The sequence below is a fragment of the Cyprinus carpio genome, chromosome A5 (genome assembly GCF_018340385.1).
Source record: "Cyprinus carpio isolate SPL01 chromosome A5, ASM1834038v1, whole genome shotgun sequence".
Classification (NCBI taxonomy): Eukaryota; Metazoa; Chordata; class Actinopteri; order Cypriniformes; family Cyprinidae; genus Cyprinus; species Cyprinus carpio.
Window position 1 is genome coordinate 12,261,337 of NC_056576.1, and position 18,501 is coordinate 12,279,837.

Here is an 18,501-nt window from a genome sequence, read left to right on the forward strand (position 1 = left end):
GTAAGATTCGTCCATGTATTATTCAGGTGGGATCCGTTATAGGCTCTTTAGGTTAAACTTTATCAACGGCTCATGTTTACCACACTGGGTGTTTCAAACTGGATAATAGGAACAGAGTGCGACTTGACAGCTAAGAACAGTTTTCGATTTCCCAACGCCCACTGAATGAATGGAGAGCCTGTAGTATTCGAATGAAGCGCTGTGCGACACGTAAACCCCGAAAGACAACTGGGGTCATTTTTAGTCTGAAAGCGTAACCAAACTAAAATATTCACAGCCTCTACACTTATGAACCTTGAGCCATTTTTACCTTAGAAAGATTGTAGACAAAAACTATTCTCCGTCTACAATTCGAGAACTTCACAAACTATTCACATTTCTAACGGTAATACTAGCAAAACGTAAGCTTTTTTTTCACCCATTTCCCTTTTACTTTTATACCCTTGAGAACATACAACATTACAATACTGTTATATTATAATCTATTATACATATTATAGCCTAATGTATACATTGTTAATTCATGTTTGGTGTGCGTGGTTGTTAAGTTTCTGTGAAAAATATGGAAAGTTAATGCTATGCATACAGTTCGTGAAACTTAGCAAATTAAAATGATTTTCATATACTTACTACAAATACCCTACAAACAAATACTGTTAAGAATAGGTTACTGATTGGCCATAACAGATTTCACCCGGCTTACGGTACATTGCTAAGCTTTTTAGCGTCTACATGCAAAATGGTTGGGCACAGCACCATCTGGGTTGTTTTCTGAAGAAGCAGATTAAGCGGACTGTAACGCGCTTATATTTGATCAATACACAATATATAAGGATAATATGTCCGTTTTATACAGCTGACTAATTATTTTAAATAGCTATTACCAAAATACATACTTTGCATTTGTACGTTTACAATGTATTATTTTTCTTCTTCGTTCCCGATTATTTGAATTTCGTTCAGATGTTATGGTTTCAAAGTAGTTGTTAAAGGTATTTCTTAAAACATACTTGAATAAATCTAATTAAGTTAAACACGTTAAAATTAGATAACCTCAAAATAACATTATGTAATAGATTCTCTTTTATATAAATTATAAATTAAAATTAATTGTAAGTTATTTGTGACTTTCTTGGTTAATGTACATATATTCAAATCTGGATTTTAAGATACCCACCGACAATGGTTTAATATTCATTTACATATGCGTGGAAAAAGTATGGTATACTAGACAAAAATCGTATTCTTATAGGGGGCTCTCTTTTGGGGCAGCCAAGAAGGGGAAAGGACAACAACAAAATACAACTTACAAGGTCATGATTTTTAATGAGATTTTTAATATAGAGACCAAACATAATCAGGATCAATGTGAGGACACTTTAAGATAATTAAATTACAGTGGAAAAGCAAATCAGCACCAGAAAGGCATTAATCACATGGTCATCTTGATGTACTGCTTCAGTTTTAGTAAATAGATAGAAATAGAAAGTTTTACTATTTACGCAATATGTTTCGCAACATCAATAGAGTGTCTTCATTGTCACTTATAAAGAAGTTGTTTCGGTTATATCTTTGTCACAATTCAAGAATATTTTTTATCATAATATATAGAATCAAACAGTACAAAACATAACAGCAGTACAGTCGCAAGTCAGAGTTATGTGGTTAAAGGAGCCTGCAGACTTTTGTTTTTGGTGTAATTTATATAAGTTAAAATTCAAATTTGCAGTATATTGTTAAAGGAAAAACACCTACCATAATTCATTTATCATAACACATACTTAAAGTGAACATGTATTAAGAATCAAACAGAAATTAGTAGTCAGTTTAAAGTTATAAAACACCTCACCAACTTGTGTTTTTTAAGAAGACTCCTCTACTAAAGAAACGCCAAGGCATCGAACCGTTAACATAAAAAAGAACAAACAATAACAGACCATCCTCCACTTAAGAAACTATCATCAGAGCCTTCAGCAGCTTGGACATAATTTGTCCTCCCTAGGGAAAACACAACAGTATACTGCCGGAGATGCAGGATCCAGTCGGACAGAAATTCGAAGGAGACGTCCAGTGAGGAGGACTAAAGAGGCGTTATGGGAGGTGGACGATGATCCAGCGGGAGGGCAGAAGATGCGGGTATGAAGTTTGCTTGTTTGTGATAGGTGAGCTCACAACAGTGTAGTCAGGCTCTGCATTCCAGTTGGTGTAAAATTCAATAGATGGCGGTTCATAGTAGCTGGTGAAGTTTACTAGGAACCTGCCGCACTTATGTCTAAGCATTCTTCCTCATTGACCTCTCGCACTCTAGAAAGAGCTTTGGAGAAAATCTGATCTGTATGTTGCGGCATATAGGTGCTGCCTAAAAAAGACAGGGCAAACCTCAATAGGTTTTTCAAAGCATTTTACAGTCTTCACAAGAAATGTCTACATTTCTTCACTTCATTTCACTTTTAGATGATGAAAAACTATTTCTAACTTGGATACCAAAACAACCTGTTGACTATATACATACAAAATGTTTTTAAGAAACTTACTTGAAATAGCTTCTGGACAAAACAGCCATGATACCTCTTCAATGCCATCTCATAAGACTTTGGTGATGTTGACTCTGATGAGGTTAGGGTTGTTTTCATCTTATCCCATCACCTAGACTCTGTAAGAAGAACCTGGATAAAGCGTAGCCCCCCTAACAGAAAAAACACAGGTTTTGTTTTAAAAGGCTAGTAGTTTAACCTAAAAAGAAAAATTTGCATTCCACATTCAAGTAGTAGTTCAAGAATGTTCGTGTGCTTGTTTTCACAGAATGAACTGAATGGGGGCAGACGTTGTCCAGCTCCAAAAATGTCATTAAATCATCAACGCAGTTGGTACCGGACTAAGGGGGCTAGTAAATGATGAATGAATTTACAATTTACTTTAAAGGAATAGTTCACCAAAAATGAAAATTTGGTGAAAATTTTATTCACCCTCAGGCGATCCAAGATGTAGATAAGTTTTTCGTCATTGGAACAGATTTGAAGAAATTGAGCACAACATGACTTGTTCACCAATGGATCCTCTGCAGTAAATGGGTGCTGTCAGAAATGAGAGTCCAAAAAAAACTGATAAAAACATCACATTAATCACACAAATAATCCAAAAACGACTCTAGTCGCCGCTTATTGGAGTCCATAATCCATAATAAACACTTCCTCCAGTGAACAAGTCCATCCCCTTTTGTCTTCTCACATGAAAATCCACCAACATATCTGTTTCGGACTGCTTTGATGACTTTAAAGCTTGACGGTTTGAAGTTTAAAGTCTTAACGATTGGATTTGTTTATTAGTAACACGCACCTTTTCACTTCACAAGATGTTAATTGATGGGCTGGGTCCCTTGTGGATTATGTGTAGATTACTGTGCTGATTTTATCAGCTGTTTGGACTCATCATTCTGGCGGCACCCATTAACTGCAGAGGATCCTTTGGTGAGCAAGTGATGTAATGCTACATTTTCTCCAAATCTGTCTGCGATATAAAGAAACAAACTCATCTACATCTTGGATGGCTTGAGGGTGAGTACATTTTTTAATCAAATGAAAATTTTGTACGATGAACTATTTCTTTAATAAAAGACAGAAACAGAAGTCTCAAAGTACCATGTGTTTTGTTATGGCAATTTTTTGTAAATTTTAAAATCAACTGTTTTTTCACGGTGTCCACTTCTACAAAAATCAAAAACATTAAAGGGGTCATTTATGACGTTGCTAAAAAGAACATTTATTTTGTGTATTTGAATGTAATGGCAATGTGTTTATGCGGTTTAAGGTAAAAAAAAAAAAAAAAAAAAAAAACCATTATTTTTCCACCTGCTATACATTATTGTTGCACTCTTATGCCCCGCCTTTCTGAAACGTGTTGATTTTTTACAAAGCTTATCGTTCTTCTAACAAAGTGAGGTGTTGTGATTGGCCGGAATTACTCAAGCATGTGACGGAAAAATGTTACAATACATTAAAATACTGTGATGACGTGTCCCGGCACGGAGACAAACCCAATAAAAAACCATTACAAACAAAGGATTTGTTGCATCCAGTGGGGACATAATTACGGATTATAATGACTTATAACTGTCTTTTTACACGTTGCTGTGTGTATCGTGCACCTAAACATAAAACCATGTCTGCACTTGTGATTCAGAGAAAAAACAAACAACAAGCGCTACTATACACTGCTCCAAACTTGTGTGTGTTGAATCAGTCAGTAGGCAAATTTTCTTTAAATAATTACAAACGTACTTACAGGCTGTGAGTCAGAATCACCCAGACTGTCCTGTGCACAAAGTTGGAATTGCCCCACTTTATAGAAACAACTCTCTCAGGTTCAGGAAACAGTCCTCCGTAAATGCCGACTGGCAAACATCTGAATATTTGGGTTGAAACTATTCTGGAACATTGGCTATAAATACAAACTTTAACTGCTGATTTTCTAGGTTGTGGCCTCTTTTGGGAAGACCAAACAAAGTATTTTCGCTTTCCACAACAAAACACACGAGCATGCATCCATGAAATGGCGGTGGCAGCAACAATACTACAGTGAGAATAAAAGTTATGCATTCTTTCTTTGCGTGAACAATTGGGTGGTGTTATGCAAATCTTCCCACAAAGTGACGTAGACGTGGGGTCTTGTTTAAACGAGGTGTTTTTAGGGACTTTAGGGGCGTGGTCTTAACTTTTATAAAGAATATCTCTTTGGGTTTGAGACTTTAGTCTTTGCAACATTAGGGATCTTATCTATGCACAGACAGCTTGTAACACTCCAATAGATAAAGGAAACTTTAAATTGCTTCATACGACCCCTTGAACAATAAAACTTTTCAGGCCAGCCTTGCCTTTTCAGCCACATGAGGGCAAGTGTTGCTCCTACTTTTGGCCACTCAGTTCCATGCATCTCCTTCTCTGCCTCCAAAATGTGCTGCAAGGTTTTAAACCTGGTAGGGGTTGCTGTCATACACAGCCTTGATTTTGTGTGAGAAAAAGCAGAGATGGGGTGGAGTATGATTGTAAAAGTTATATTGTTCAATGCTTATCAACCGTGTATATCACGTGGGTGAACTTACAGTGATGGTTACCCACAATACAGCTTTGATGGGAGAAAAAACAGCAGAGCCAAGGCCAATCTAAGAGGTGAAAAAGAGAACAGATCAGTAATATTTAAGTACATGCAAATATTTTAATAACACTTCGACAATTTGCATGTATCTGAAATGTTGCCTGGCAACCTACTTAACACATGAAAAGTAGATTGTTATGCATATGTGAGAATGCAACATTCTTTCACAGAGCTGTGAGGTAATCCTTTTACATGCTAGGATATTTACAGGAATATAGCAGATACACAGAAAAAGAGTGAACTCTGACATTACCACCTTAAAAAAAGAGGTCTGTACAATTAACTGTGCTTGGAGAGCATGACAGATTTCTGAAAGCACCCATGCGGTTCATTAAAGTTTCAGCACCACCCATTATCACCGCTAAGACCAAATGTATTGCGAGTGTGATAATGAAACAAACACCTGTGGAAATGGAAACACACTAAATCACTTCTGTTTCCATTCCTGCTACCAATAAATACTGTATATGCTTTTTCAATTTTTGTTTTAGACTTCTTCATTAAAAAAAGTGATTTGATTATGATTTACTATGGGCTGTTTGTATTCCTAACTCTGTAAATTAGATAATTATAAATAATTATAAATTACTGTTTAATATCTGTATATCAAATATTCATCGATAGTAATAAATTAAGGGTGTGTTTACACTTGTAGTTTGCTTCTCTTGGTTTTATTGGTCTAGGATCAAAAAACAAATACGTAATAATAACCTTTATTTCGGTTCGCTTTCTGTTCACACTGTAATTTTTTATATAAAAAAACATAACATTATAAAACAAAAAAAGATAAAGTCACAAGTACACTTTAAGTACTTTTTCATATATCACAGATAAAACTATAGCCTAAGAAAGTTCAAACATGATTAAAGGCAGGTGAACAGTAAGAAAAAAAAAGAAAAAGAAGAAAATCAGAAAAAAGAACAAATACACAAATTACAAGCATAGATAAAATAAACTGTAGTAATCAGGTACAGAAATGTAATAATTAAGTGTAAAGTAGAGTTGTGACGTTCGCGAACGAACCGATTCTTTTGAACGGCTCATAAATATGAACGATGGGAGCCGAGTCGCGGCTGGAGGGGAGCCGTTCTTTCTGTCGTTCTTTTTTCCTATGCGTGTTTCACACAGATAAGCTGTTAGCTGTTTTGCACAGACATTCATTGCAGCCCACTTTGTTATTGTTCATTGACTTGAAGGGGCTGATGTCCTATTTGCAAAGTTTACAGTAGTAATAGTATGTAGTATGTAGACATTTCCATTTTATTTATTCTAATTTTATCTACTTTAAATATTTTTTGTTTTCTATCAAAATGTTCTTGTGTGATAACAATGTTCTTGTGTGGAAGTGTTTGTAGTAAAAGCTGTTTTTGCACAGAAATTCATTGCAGCCGGCTTTGTTTTGATGTTTATTTGGTGAGTAGGTATTGTATGAATAACATAAGTCAACGTAGCTTTACACACACACACACACACACACACACACACACACACAACACAGACACACACTGTGTACTAAAGGTAAATCCAAAATAGTGATGTCACTGTCTAAGCAGAGGGATTTGTGCAACCCTATGGAATATAGTCCACACATGACAAATGAGATAATAATCAATGTTTCAGAATAATTCAAACTCAGATATTGGTGTGTGATATCTGAGTTTTAATTATTTGACTACAAATCTCACCTCATCACTCCTCCCAGTGATTATTTCCAGGATAAACTGAGATGCCCCCAAGCTGGCTTCTTAAAACTGACTAAATATTTAAAAAGAGCCAAAAGAGCCGTTCTTTTGAACGGCTCTTTGAAAGGAACGGATCGCGAAGATCCGGATCCCTCAAAGAGCCATAAATCCCATCACTAGTGTAAAGTAACACATGTATAGTGTTCACTGTATGAATTAAATTTAGATTATTCTTTGTTAAAGCTGTGTTTTGTTGTTTGATTAACATTAATGACATATTCAGCAGCAGGTATTAACAGACTGCTGTCCCTTTAAGACCGACTGCAAGGATCCAGAATAATGAAACATGTCAGATTTCTTTCTCAGCTGTTCACATTAATTTAAAACATAACTGCCTGCGTTTACGAGAGTGATAGTCGAGATGGGTATTTTGACATAAATCTGTGTGTATGTCTGTTCAAACATAAGGAGATGCGAAAGACGATGCAATTAAACAGCTTGAAAGATCAAAGGCAATTTTTTATATAACTCTGACTGGATTCGTCTAAAAAGAAGAAAGTCATGCCTTGAGGGTGAGTAATTTATGGCTTAATTTTTGGATGAACTAACCCTGTACCCTCGTACCTTTACATCTCATTATACCAGTGCACACCGGCCGAACGATTGCACTCTCAAAGTTCCCCTCTTTCTGTGCTATTATATAGTTTGTTATATTGTATAATCCATAGAGAAATGCGTGTCTCATGGATTGTTGCAGATGTGATAGCCTATATTTAAGATAACACTGAAAAAAAAGACAACTCACAGCACTAATGGATACATTTATTAGTGTTTTTAATAAAATATGTGTGCTATCAGGAACCCATTTGTATGTATTTATTTATTTTCTGTTTTGTTATGTCATTAAAAAAAAAAACAAACAACATATTATACTATAAGAATTCAGTAGAATGCACATGTGGGGGTGCACATCAATATTTTTTCAGGAAGCCCAGAATTCCCTAGCTATGCCTTGACTGTAATGGGCAATATGACGGATTCATATTGCTAGTTGTGGCTTATGTGACGAAAAGAGAATGTTTTAGTTCATTTTTCGGTCCATGTTGTGTTCACATATTAGTCGAACCGTGCCAGAGAATCTGAAAGCCTGAAAAGGTGGGTCTCGGTCCATTTATTTGGTTATTAGGATGAACCATACTAACAGAGCAAGTGCAGCAGAGTTTGCTTTAATCAAATCAAACCTGTCAAGAAACGGCACCAAGAAAACCAGGACTGCCACTAGTGCCCCTCACAAAAATAGATGCATGACATCCCATACCAACATTTTATGCAGGCCGAGGATCTAAGCACATACAATCAAAATGCCTGAAAGAAAATTTTTGATACTTAGAAAGTGATATACAGTATGTGTTCCTCAAGTGAGAGTAGCACCCGAGTAGAATTTCCCAACATAGAAGTGATATGTTCAACAGTGTAGGGTTCAAACCAGCATAGCCCATAGGAAAGATCTGGGTCGTCAGCATTTTGTACTGTTAGCAAAAGGAGCATCTCCGGTTACAGAGGACTCCAAACAATCTCAAAGTCTGAATGAATGCCTAACAATTACAGAAAACACACGCACACACACACACAGATTCACTCACATCATGTCTAACAATGCCAGCCCTCAGGGCTTTTTGTGATAAAGTGCGAAAACTAGACAAAATTGTCTTTCTGTGGGATTTAGTGACATCCACAACAACCAGTGTCCCCAATCACCTTATGAAATCACAGGATAATAAATACGTCCCAAATCACAGCCTGCCATAAAAAGTGTGTCTATCGAGGTTAAGTTCCAGTATCATTCATATCATCAGATCTTAATCTGTAGACTCCAGTTGGAGTTTCTTGAAGAACAAACAGTGGGGTCCAAAGTCTAAGATCAATAGTGAAAATGCTTCTTACTAATATATATATATATATATATATATATTATATATACATATATATATATATATATATATATTATATATATATACATATCGCGTGTGTGTGTGTATATATATATATATATATATATATATATATATATATATATTATACATATATATATATATATATATATATATATATATATATATATATATATATAGCGTGTGTGTGTGTATATATATAATATATATATATATAATAAATATAATATATTATTATATATATATACATATACATATACATATACATATATACACATATTTTTTTAACTTTTACTTTTTAACTTTACTTTTTATTCAAATGATTATTTTTTCTAATGAAAATGTTTATTAAATGAGAAAATACTAAGATTTTATTAAACACAATTTAATTTCAATAAATGAATGCACAATTTCATTAAAAATAATAACATCAGCAAAATCATCTGAGTCAAAAAATTTAAATGTAAAAGAGCAAAAAAACAATTTTTTTTATAATATATCAAGTTTGTGCTAAAATGTCTTTTGTTCAACATGGCCAATTTAATTAGTGACCTAAAATAGAGCAGAAACTACAATAAAAATACAAACTACAGCAACAAAAATAATAACTCAGGAGCTAATGTGAACACCTCAGGCTTGGCGTTTCAAGTGGCAAATTCATTTCAAATGCATTTTTATACCAAATGACGCTTTGAACAAAGATTTTCTGAATGATGTTCCGTTACACCAATGAATACAGCAGGGCAACTCAACACCATGCTAATCAATTTTCTCAACTTCCAAAATCGAGGGCAGCAGATTAAATTATGCATGCAATAGGTTTGTGGCCTTCTTTGTGAAAAGTAATTTGAGCCAAAAAAAGATTAGTCCTCAACAGCAAACAATGGCTTCTGCTTGACAGCTAGGCTTTGTCAGACAGTAAATTACTACCAACTTCTGCAGAGCACTGAAGATCTTGATCAGGAGTGGAAAATCTCACCCCTGATCAAAAAAACATAAAAAATCATATAATGTGTATAATTATGTAATTGAATCAGTTTAAAACTCTTAATTATTCTATAAACGTGCACGCGTCTCTCTTACACTTTGTTCAATTTTATTAACAATAAATTTGAAAAAAACACTTTTAAAAGATCTAATATACAAGGTATTTAAATTAAAAACATTAGCTATATTATAATTTGCATATTGAAAAATATAATAACTGTTTGACGACTTAAGTTACACTGAACGCCTTAAAACATCAAACTATTGCCCTACAGATCATTTGAAAGCCCAACCCATCCGGCTGTTTCATGACAGCACAGAGTTTACGATCAATCTGAGTTTAAACTATGAGAGATGACGGAAGAACCTACCGAAGAAGGGAGGAAGGTGAGACACCGCCTCGAGAAACGCCCGGGTTTCCACTTGTTTGTCGGAAGGAAGTTGCCGGAACTGGTGCTCCATTAGAAGAGCCATGATTGTCTAAAGTGGGCGAAAGTAACTTTTTGCCTACAACATAAGACGAGGACAACACAGCAGAAATTAAGACAGAACCCGGAACTACCGCCGGACAGACAGGCACAGTGTTTACTTCTCCACTTTTACTAGCGCTGCTCCGCACAGCTGGACAACCCCTACACCGCACCTCTGTGCAAATATATGCAGCGCATAGCGGAAACGTTTGGTAGGGAGGAGCCAATCACATCACAGGGGGCGGGGCCGAAGCTTATAATATATTATTTTCAGTACCCACACTTTACAATGTACAGTCATGAAAATGTTACTGCACAGAAAATAGCCAAATGAAATAATGTTTGTGCTACAGAACCTTTATATACCTATATAACCTTAAATCTGCTATTTTCTTTAACTGATATTATGCTGAAAGTTTTTTTGTTTTGTTTTTTACTCCCACCATTAAAACAGATTTATCAGATAAAATATGTTTAAAAAATATTAAGGGAAACTAAAACTAGTTTGTCCAATACACCAGTCATTTAAGGAGGTTATAGGCCTCTGCTCTGATTTTCCCAGACTTGTGGACCCTTTTCACACTTCCGGGTTTCTCAGAAGCAGAAGTCGTCATAGTTGGGTAATCTTCTATAGTGGTGAATGGGAGACTACATCAAATATATTTTTTTACATTCCCATTTGCTTAAACAGCAAAAGAAAAACAATTTTTTTTAAAAAAGAGGAAAAAATAGTGAATGACATTCATAATAGAAAACAAAATAAAAAACAACGTCAAATCAAACCTCACTCACACAGCCACAGCACCATCACAGCAGCATTAACTATTTTGTAATCAGCAAAGGTTTTATAATGCAATGTATGGTGTTATAAATGTATACATTAAAAAAATAAAAAACCTTTATAGGATTTATGTGTTGCCGATGTCCGGTCCATTTATGATTATGGTCTGTGCAAAATGCTGATAAATAGTGAAGTAAAATATTGAACAACCAGTTCTCTGTAGATGTTACTTCTCTTATTGTGGTTTAGCTTTAGGCGTATTAAAAGATTCCGTTTGGCTGACCATTTAATACAAGACTGATCCATCATGAAATCATCTAAAGGTGTTTTTCTTTTTCTTTTCTTTTTTTCTAAAAGTGTTTTTCTCTTTTTTTTCTCACAATTGCTTCTTTGTGGATTGTATAACTTAAATTGTATAAATTAATCAAACCGCAGCTCCAGTTTGAATCTTTGCTGAAAGTTTAGGGGCCTCATTTTGTTAATAATTAAAATGTCCTTTACCCTCTTACTGACATTAGAGGTTTAAGCGGAGAGTCTTTCTGATGACGATTAGGCACGATTATCTGGTCACCATTAATCATTCACATGCACTGTTTAATTCATCCACCAGCAGGTTTAACCCACAATGACCCAGAAAGTCTTGTCATCCTCTCTTTATTAGTGCTGCCATCATTTTTAATCAATATTTAATCTTCTAAAGCAGAGTGTTAGTCACCTTCACTTCATAACTTTATCAATATACTAACACCCAAAACCCTAAAATACTCATCACAAAATTACTGAAAGGCCAGCATGTCTGAATTATAAGTATTTTAACAGCTTTTGATGCTTTTGAAACTTGTCCAACGGTGTTATAAATGACATGGACACAAACATTTAGTATCATTCAATAGCTATTTTAGATTAAATCAGTTAGCATAGTTCAAATTGTTTATAAGACTGTAAGTGCATTTGACCAATTTGAACTGCAATGCTGATTTGGGGTTTTTGACAGCTATTTATGCACTAAATACTTTATAATTATGAAAAGGAATCACTCTGACGTTATTCTGTGAAGACCATGCACAAGAGTGAGAATGCCTGCATTTTTTTTTTACATGTATTTTTCTGACTCATCAAGAAGACTTACATTTTATAGGCCTACTCTTGTTTTAACATTATAGACAAAACTTTGATTTACTATTTTTTTCTTAAAAAACCTCCAACGTAAAAGCTTATATGATAATACTACTATACGACCTACAAAAAATCATAGAAAAAACACAACATATTACCCCCCTATCGCTTCTCCCTTCGCTCTGTCAACTCAGACCTGTTTGTACCTCACTACGCGCCGTAGGTAACCAGGAAGTAGCGCCGTAACCAAGTGGATCGCTTCTCTTTCGGTGTTTTGTTTAAGCGTCGTTATCTGCTTTCCTCCTAACTACAGTTTTGTTTTCATATTAATCATTTGATTCAGAACAGCAGCGGAAGCTCAACGCTCCAGTGTGGTAAATTCAAAGCTTTCAGCGTTAATGTTCAAACGGAGTTAGCAAGCAGAGCCTATTTTACGTCTTTTGCAGTTTCATCGGTTAACGTTACAGTTAGCCTCAAATGCAGCATTAGAGCATGTCATCTGCAGTAATCACATTTTATAATAACAGCATTTTGTGAATTAAAACCGACTGCTTCAGTGATTGCAGGTCGAGGTCTGTCATAAAGCTTCAGAACTGAACTCTGCGACTGCCGCTCCATGGCTTTACCGACGCTTTCAGCGCATTGGCCGGGTCGTGTGCGGGCTCTGGAGAGGCAGCTGGTGCGGCAGCGGGAGCAGGAGGCTCGCTGGAGGCAGCAGTGGGAGCTGCACTCTCAGTACTTCAGAGAGCAGGAGGTCCGCAGCAGCAAACAGGCGCAGTGGAGCTCACGGCAGTCCTTCCAGCGCAGGTACTGATGGTGAATCTGTCTGGGCCGGGTGATGAATTTGTTTCATTATTCCCTGTGTTTGTTTGAGCTAATGCACAAAGTCTATAACTGAGAACACTTCAGCACACATCATGGCCTGTTCTGGGATCAGTCTATGTGACCGTTTTCCCGCCAAGTTTTCAAATCATCAACATTTCAGTTAGCTGAACAGCATAATACACTTTTAATACACTATTAAATGTTGGAATGTGAATTATTTGGTACTTTTCACTCTATTAAGCCTCTTTCTGAGAAGTAAAATCTTTGCAACGCTTATTAATTTAAATATATGGATCAATCAGAAGACAATGTGATTTAATGGATGGGTTTAATTGTGAAACTGCATTTTGGAATTAATTTGTTTATTAAGATGTAATTATTACTTTAAATGTATTATTATGAATATTACTATGATTGGCTGATTTCACTAATACGGTGGATGATAAAACTATCAGGAAAATCCCATATAAATTAAATGGCTTTTGCATACAATGATGAAGGCAATGTATCTGTAACAAAGTTACAAAACTTCTTTCCTTGGCGTTTTAGTATGTCAGCATTTCAGCGGGAGCAAATGAAGGAGGAGAAGCGGCGGAAACTGGAGGAACGCAGGGAGCGTCTGAGGTTAATGCTCCAGGAAGAGAGAGACCAGCTGGAGGCCGAGCTCACAAATGTTCGCCCAGACAGAGACACACTGACCAGACAGCTAGTGGGAAAAACAGATGCCCTCCGGTCTGCCAGAGAAGAGAGGAGGAAAAATGTACAGTATGAATGCTTGTCTTAAAATTATGTTCTGTTATACAGTTGAAAGTGTCTGATTGATTTATTTTATTTTATTTTTCAACTTGCACAGGAGCTGCTGAGGGAACACTGGAAGCAGAACAACCCAGGACTGCGGAAGGTCAGTCATATATCAGGAAAAGAGTCTCAAGCTGAAATTTTGATGTGTAAGTTAGTTATGAGTATTATTAAGAGGCCATTTGTAAGTAAACACATTTTTTATAATGAATTTATATACAGAACTGTCAGCAAGATTTCTTATATAGATTTACCTCAAATAAAATTGCAAATAAAAAGCTGAGAGGGGAGTCAGAATTCCTGCAATGAAATAAACCTTATTTTATCAAGAACCAGACACGACTGTAAGTTAATAGGGCAAGTGATGTGTTTCTTCCATGACTGATCTGTAACTCTGAGCTCGGGATTTGGTTCCGAACACACGCAACCACTTCTGGAGCATTGTTTAATCAGACATCTCAGTGTCTCTAATGTTTGTGTGTACAGGTGGAGTCAGAGTTGCACAAAGATCACATTGTGAGCCAGTGGCAGGTTTCAACAGCAGGAGAAAAAAACAGGTGAGACGTTCACAGGAGGTGTTAAATGCCAGTGCCGCCATGTTGGCTCATGCATACCAGTTGAGCATCATGTAACATTAACATCTTGAATTTTTGTGTACAAATAAGAGTAGCTGAGTCCTTGGAGAAGAAGGACATTTAATTTTTTTTTTTTTGAGAAATTGACTTTTTTTTGTTTGTTTAACATGGCCAGTGTTCTTTACTGTTATTGCATTGAAATGTAACTCTGTTCTGTAACATTCAGGCTGATGAGAGAACTCAGGAGGAGAAACGGCGTTTTGAGAATGAGTATGAGAGGACAAGACGTGAGGCTCTGGAAAGAATGAAAGAAGAAGAGGAGAAGAGAAGACAAGAGGAAAAGAAGCGAGCTGAAGATCTCCGTAAACAGATGGAGGAGCTCAAACTACGGGAACAGGAAGTATGAAATTACTGTAAAATAGGTTATACTTGTAATGCATTGCTACAACAACAACCATGTGACAAATAACAAACACATTAAAGTGTTTATTAATATGTGTGTGTGTGTGTATGTATATATATATATTATTTTAATTTTTTTGTCCAAGAAAATGAAACTTTTCAAGGTCTATAGTTTGCACAAATGTAAGGCTTTTATTCCATTTTGTTCTTGTTCCAGGCTGAGCGTCTTAAGCAGGAACAGGAAGCTCTAATGTCTCAACGCTGGGAGCTTGAGAAGCTAGAGGATGAGAGGAAGAGGATGGAGGAAAGCAGGAGGAAAACTGAATTTGGGTAAAATATTTAGACAAATTGAGGGATTTATTTCTTCTGCAACAATGTCAACTAAAACGAACTGTTAAAAATGGATGTTCATTTAAATAAATTTGAAATACAATATAAATATTAGATGAAAAACAACTAAATGCAAATTAGATGTTGCCTTGGTACCCTTGCTGAAATAAATAGTGAATTACAAAAATTATCTGAAATTTAAAAATTACAACAAAAAAAGAGAAAACCATGTAACTACAATTAAAATGAAAACTAAAAGTATAAAAGTTAATAAAAAATAATAAAAAAAAAATAATATAAAAAAAATAATAAAAAACTGACACTGTTCTGCAGTAGCCTAAAGCCACTGTTCTCTGCCTCCACAGGCATTTCCTGACTCGTCAGTACCGTGCTCAGCTGAAAAGGAGAGCACAGCAGGTGCAGGAAGAACTGGTAGGTTACCTCAAAAAACTGAAGTTTTGCATCAAAGCTGTATATAATTTGTTCTGACTGAGTGACTGCAATACCTTTCCTGTCCACCAGGAGGCAGACCGCAAGATCCTGGCAGCGCTGCTAGAGGGAGAAGTGGAGGAGCGGAGAACGGAGAAAGCCAGGAGAGAGAGAGCTGTCGCTGATGCCGCCTGGATGAAGAGAGTCATCGAGGAGCAGCTCCAGCTGGAGAGGGAGAGGGAGGCAGAGTTTGATATTTTATATCGGTGAGTATACTCAGAATGTTTGTTAAGAACTTGAAGAAATGTGTTTGTAACTGGACGTCAATTTCATACTCTGATTTTGTTTGCCGCCTGCAGGGAGGAAGCTCAGCGTGTTTGGGAGAAGAGAGAGGCAGAGTGGGAGAAAGAGAGAAGAGCTAGACAGAGACTCATGCAGGAGGTGAGACACAGCATGCCTGAGGCTGACGGCCAACAGATCAGTAGTCACATGCTCCAACGCTGGTTTTCTTGAAACCCCTTCAGCAGTGCTCTGTACAAACTTCATGTGAATAATTTTATAAAGTTTTGTATTTTTAAAAGAGGTCAAATAATGTGAAATTTTCCTTAATCTTTTGAGAAATAAGTAGTATAGATATTTGTCCCTAGACTCATTCTGAACTTGCTGACGTCAGACAGATGAATATATTAGTATATGACTTTCAAACCCTCAGCTAGCAAGTAAGTGCAAAATATCATTTCATATACATGAAGGTCATAACAGCAAAAAATAGTCTATTTAATTTGGAAGTCAGAGAGAGGGCGGAAAATAGTCATGGAAAATCAATTTTTGTGCAAAAACTTTACTATTATATACACATTATCTTTCAAAAGTTGGTATAAAGTCTCCTATGTTAATTACGGCTGTATTTATTTGATCAGTAATATATAATGTGAAATATATATATATATATATAAATATATTACTAATAATATATATATATATATATATAACTATATAAAACAGTTGTGATTAATAATTTTGTGGAAAAAATAATACATTCAAAAAAGAATCTTTAAAAAGAATCATTTCTTATTTTTATGAATGTAAAAATAGTTGTGATTAATAATTTTGTGGAAACCGTTATACTTTTTGCTCAGGATTTTGATAAATATTACATTCAAAAGGATAGCACTTATTTGAAATATGAATCTTTTGTAACATCTTAAATTTCCTTACTGACACTTTTGACCAATTTAATGCATAATTTATTAAAAAATAAATAAATTTGTACTTACCATAAACCTTTGATAGTGTTTTGTTATGTATAAAATAAGGTTAAAAAATGTATTATAATACCCCTTTAAAGATGATTGGTTTGTTTATTTATTTTATTTTATTTTATTGAAATCATAACTTATTTTATAGCCTTTGTGGACCTCTGTGTTTGAAAACAGTCATTATTTTTGCAATGGCAGATAAATGAATCACCTTATCTTTAAATTATACAGTTATATGTAATGATAATATAATCATAGTATATACATTTTTTAAGAAATGTGGTTAAATAGCTGACAGTTAGAGTGCGTTTGGATGCTATGATATATATTTAATCATGTTTGGAAGGTCTTGACAGGACGTCAACAGCAGTTGGAGGAACGAATGAAGGAGAACAGGCTGGCAAGGGAGGAGTCTCTGCAGAGGAGAGAAGAGCTCATCCAGCAGCTGGAACAAGAGAGACTCACCCTACGCCAGGAGAGGGAGCAGCAGGAGGGAGCCCGCACAGCTCGCATGCAGGAGATCAATGCACAGGTCTGGATAGAGTTAACACTACTTTGTAGATTTACTTGGGTTATATAGATGTCTTCAACTGATGTATTCGTCCAACAGGTGGAGCACAGACGCAAGGAACAGTGGGAGGAGCAGCGACGACAAGAGCAAGAAGAACTACAAGAGAAGGAGGAGCTTAGACAGCAGGAGGAGGAACTTCGTACTGAGACAGAGAGAATGATTCGACAGGGCTACAAGGAGAGAGTGAGTCAAGATTCAAGTGTAAATGAAATCATATGAAATTAGATTTTAAGTGCAGTGTAATATAATAACTGATCTATTTTTCACCATGGCAGATACACAGCAGACCCCGGTCAGCATGGACATGAGAGCACTTCACAGGAAGAGTCTTTGTGCCACATCCCCTTTCAGATGCATTGTTTTTCATTAAGAATTGGGGATATCCATGTCCATGTTGATCTCGGCCACTTTGTGGTTAAATGACAACCAGGTTCTCCCTCAGAGATGCTTTTAATATACGTTTATGATTTACATTATGGTTTCCATAAATGATTGTATAGGTGCGTTTTAAACCTCAAATTTCCATTGCACTAGTGCTGAGGTTTGCATGTAGGTCTGTTTTTATATGTAGATTGTTTTGTATAGATTTGACAAGGGTTTCAATAAAACGTTATCCATTGTCTCCTGCATTCATATATAATTAAGAATTTTAACTGGACAGCAATGTGCAAAAAGTAATATTATAAATGTAAAAAAAATTAAATAAAAAATGAGTGAGAAGATTACTTATATTATATTTAACACTGACTAGAATAAGTGTATAAAATTAAATTATTACATTTGTGTTCTTGACTGACACTTTATTCTGGAGTTTAAAAACATTTTATAGTGTTTTACAGTTATAGTGTTAAATAATGCATATCAGTTTTAAGATAAAAAATGCCAGTAAGACTGCTAATTAAATCATGGAATACCCAAAAATGAAAAATTGCTGAAAATGTACTCACCCTCAGGCCATCTTAAGTTGTAGGTAAGTTTGTTTCTTCATTGGAACACTTGGAAATTTAACATTACATCGCTTGCTCACCAATGGATGCTCTGCAGTGAATGGGTGCCGTCAGAATAAGAGTCCAAACAGCTGATAAAAACAATACAATAATCCTCAAGTATTTTGGCTTGCACTTCTGTAACCAAATCTGAATTTATTTTCCCATGTAGTGTGTCAGCCATATT

The 18,501-nt window shown here is 35.5% G+C and overlaps 1 protein-coding gene and 1 pseudogene across 1 annotated transcript; one reads left to right on the forward strand and one right to left on the reverse strand.

Annotated features, from left to right (window-relative positions):
• Positions 1-2,091: 2,091 nt before the first annotated feature.
• LOC122145157 lies at positions 2,092-10,246 on the reverse strand (annotated as a pseudogene).
• Positions 10,247-12,736: 2,490 nt separating this feature from the next.
• LOC109089955 (trichoplein keratin filament-binding protein-like) lies at positions 12,737-17,955 on the forward strand (the record flags this gene model as incomplete). Its single annotated transcript, XM_042757373.1, has 12 exons — positions 12,737-12,946; positions 13,514-13,724; positions 13,809-13,865; positions 14,249-14,319; positions 14,564-14,737; positions 14,957-15,069; positions 15,435-15,501; positions 15,592-15,764; positions 15,858-15,939; positions 17,104-17,289; positions 17,368-17,511; positions 17,604-17,955. Coding segments are annotated over 12 exons (1,521 nt in total), but the record flags the coding sequence as incomplete, so codon positions are not given.
• Between the last annotated feature and the right edge of the window lie 546 nt (positions 17,956-18,501).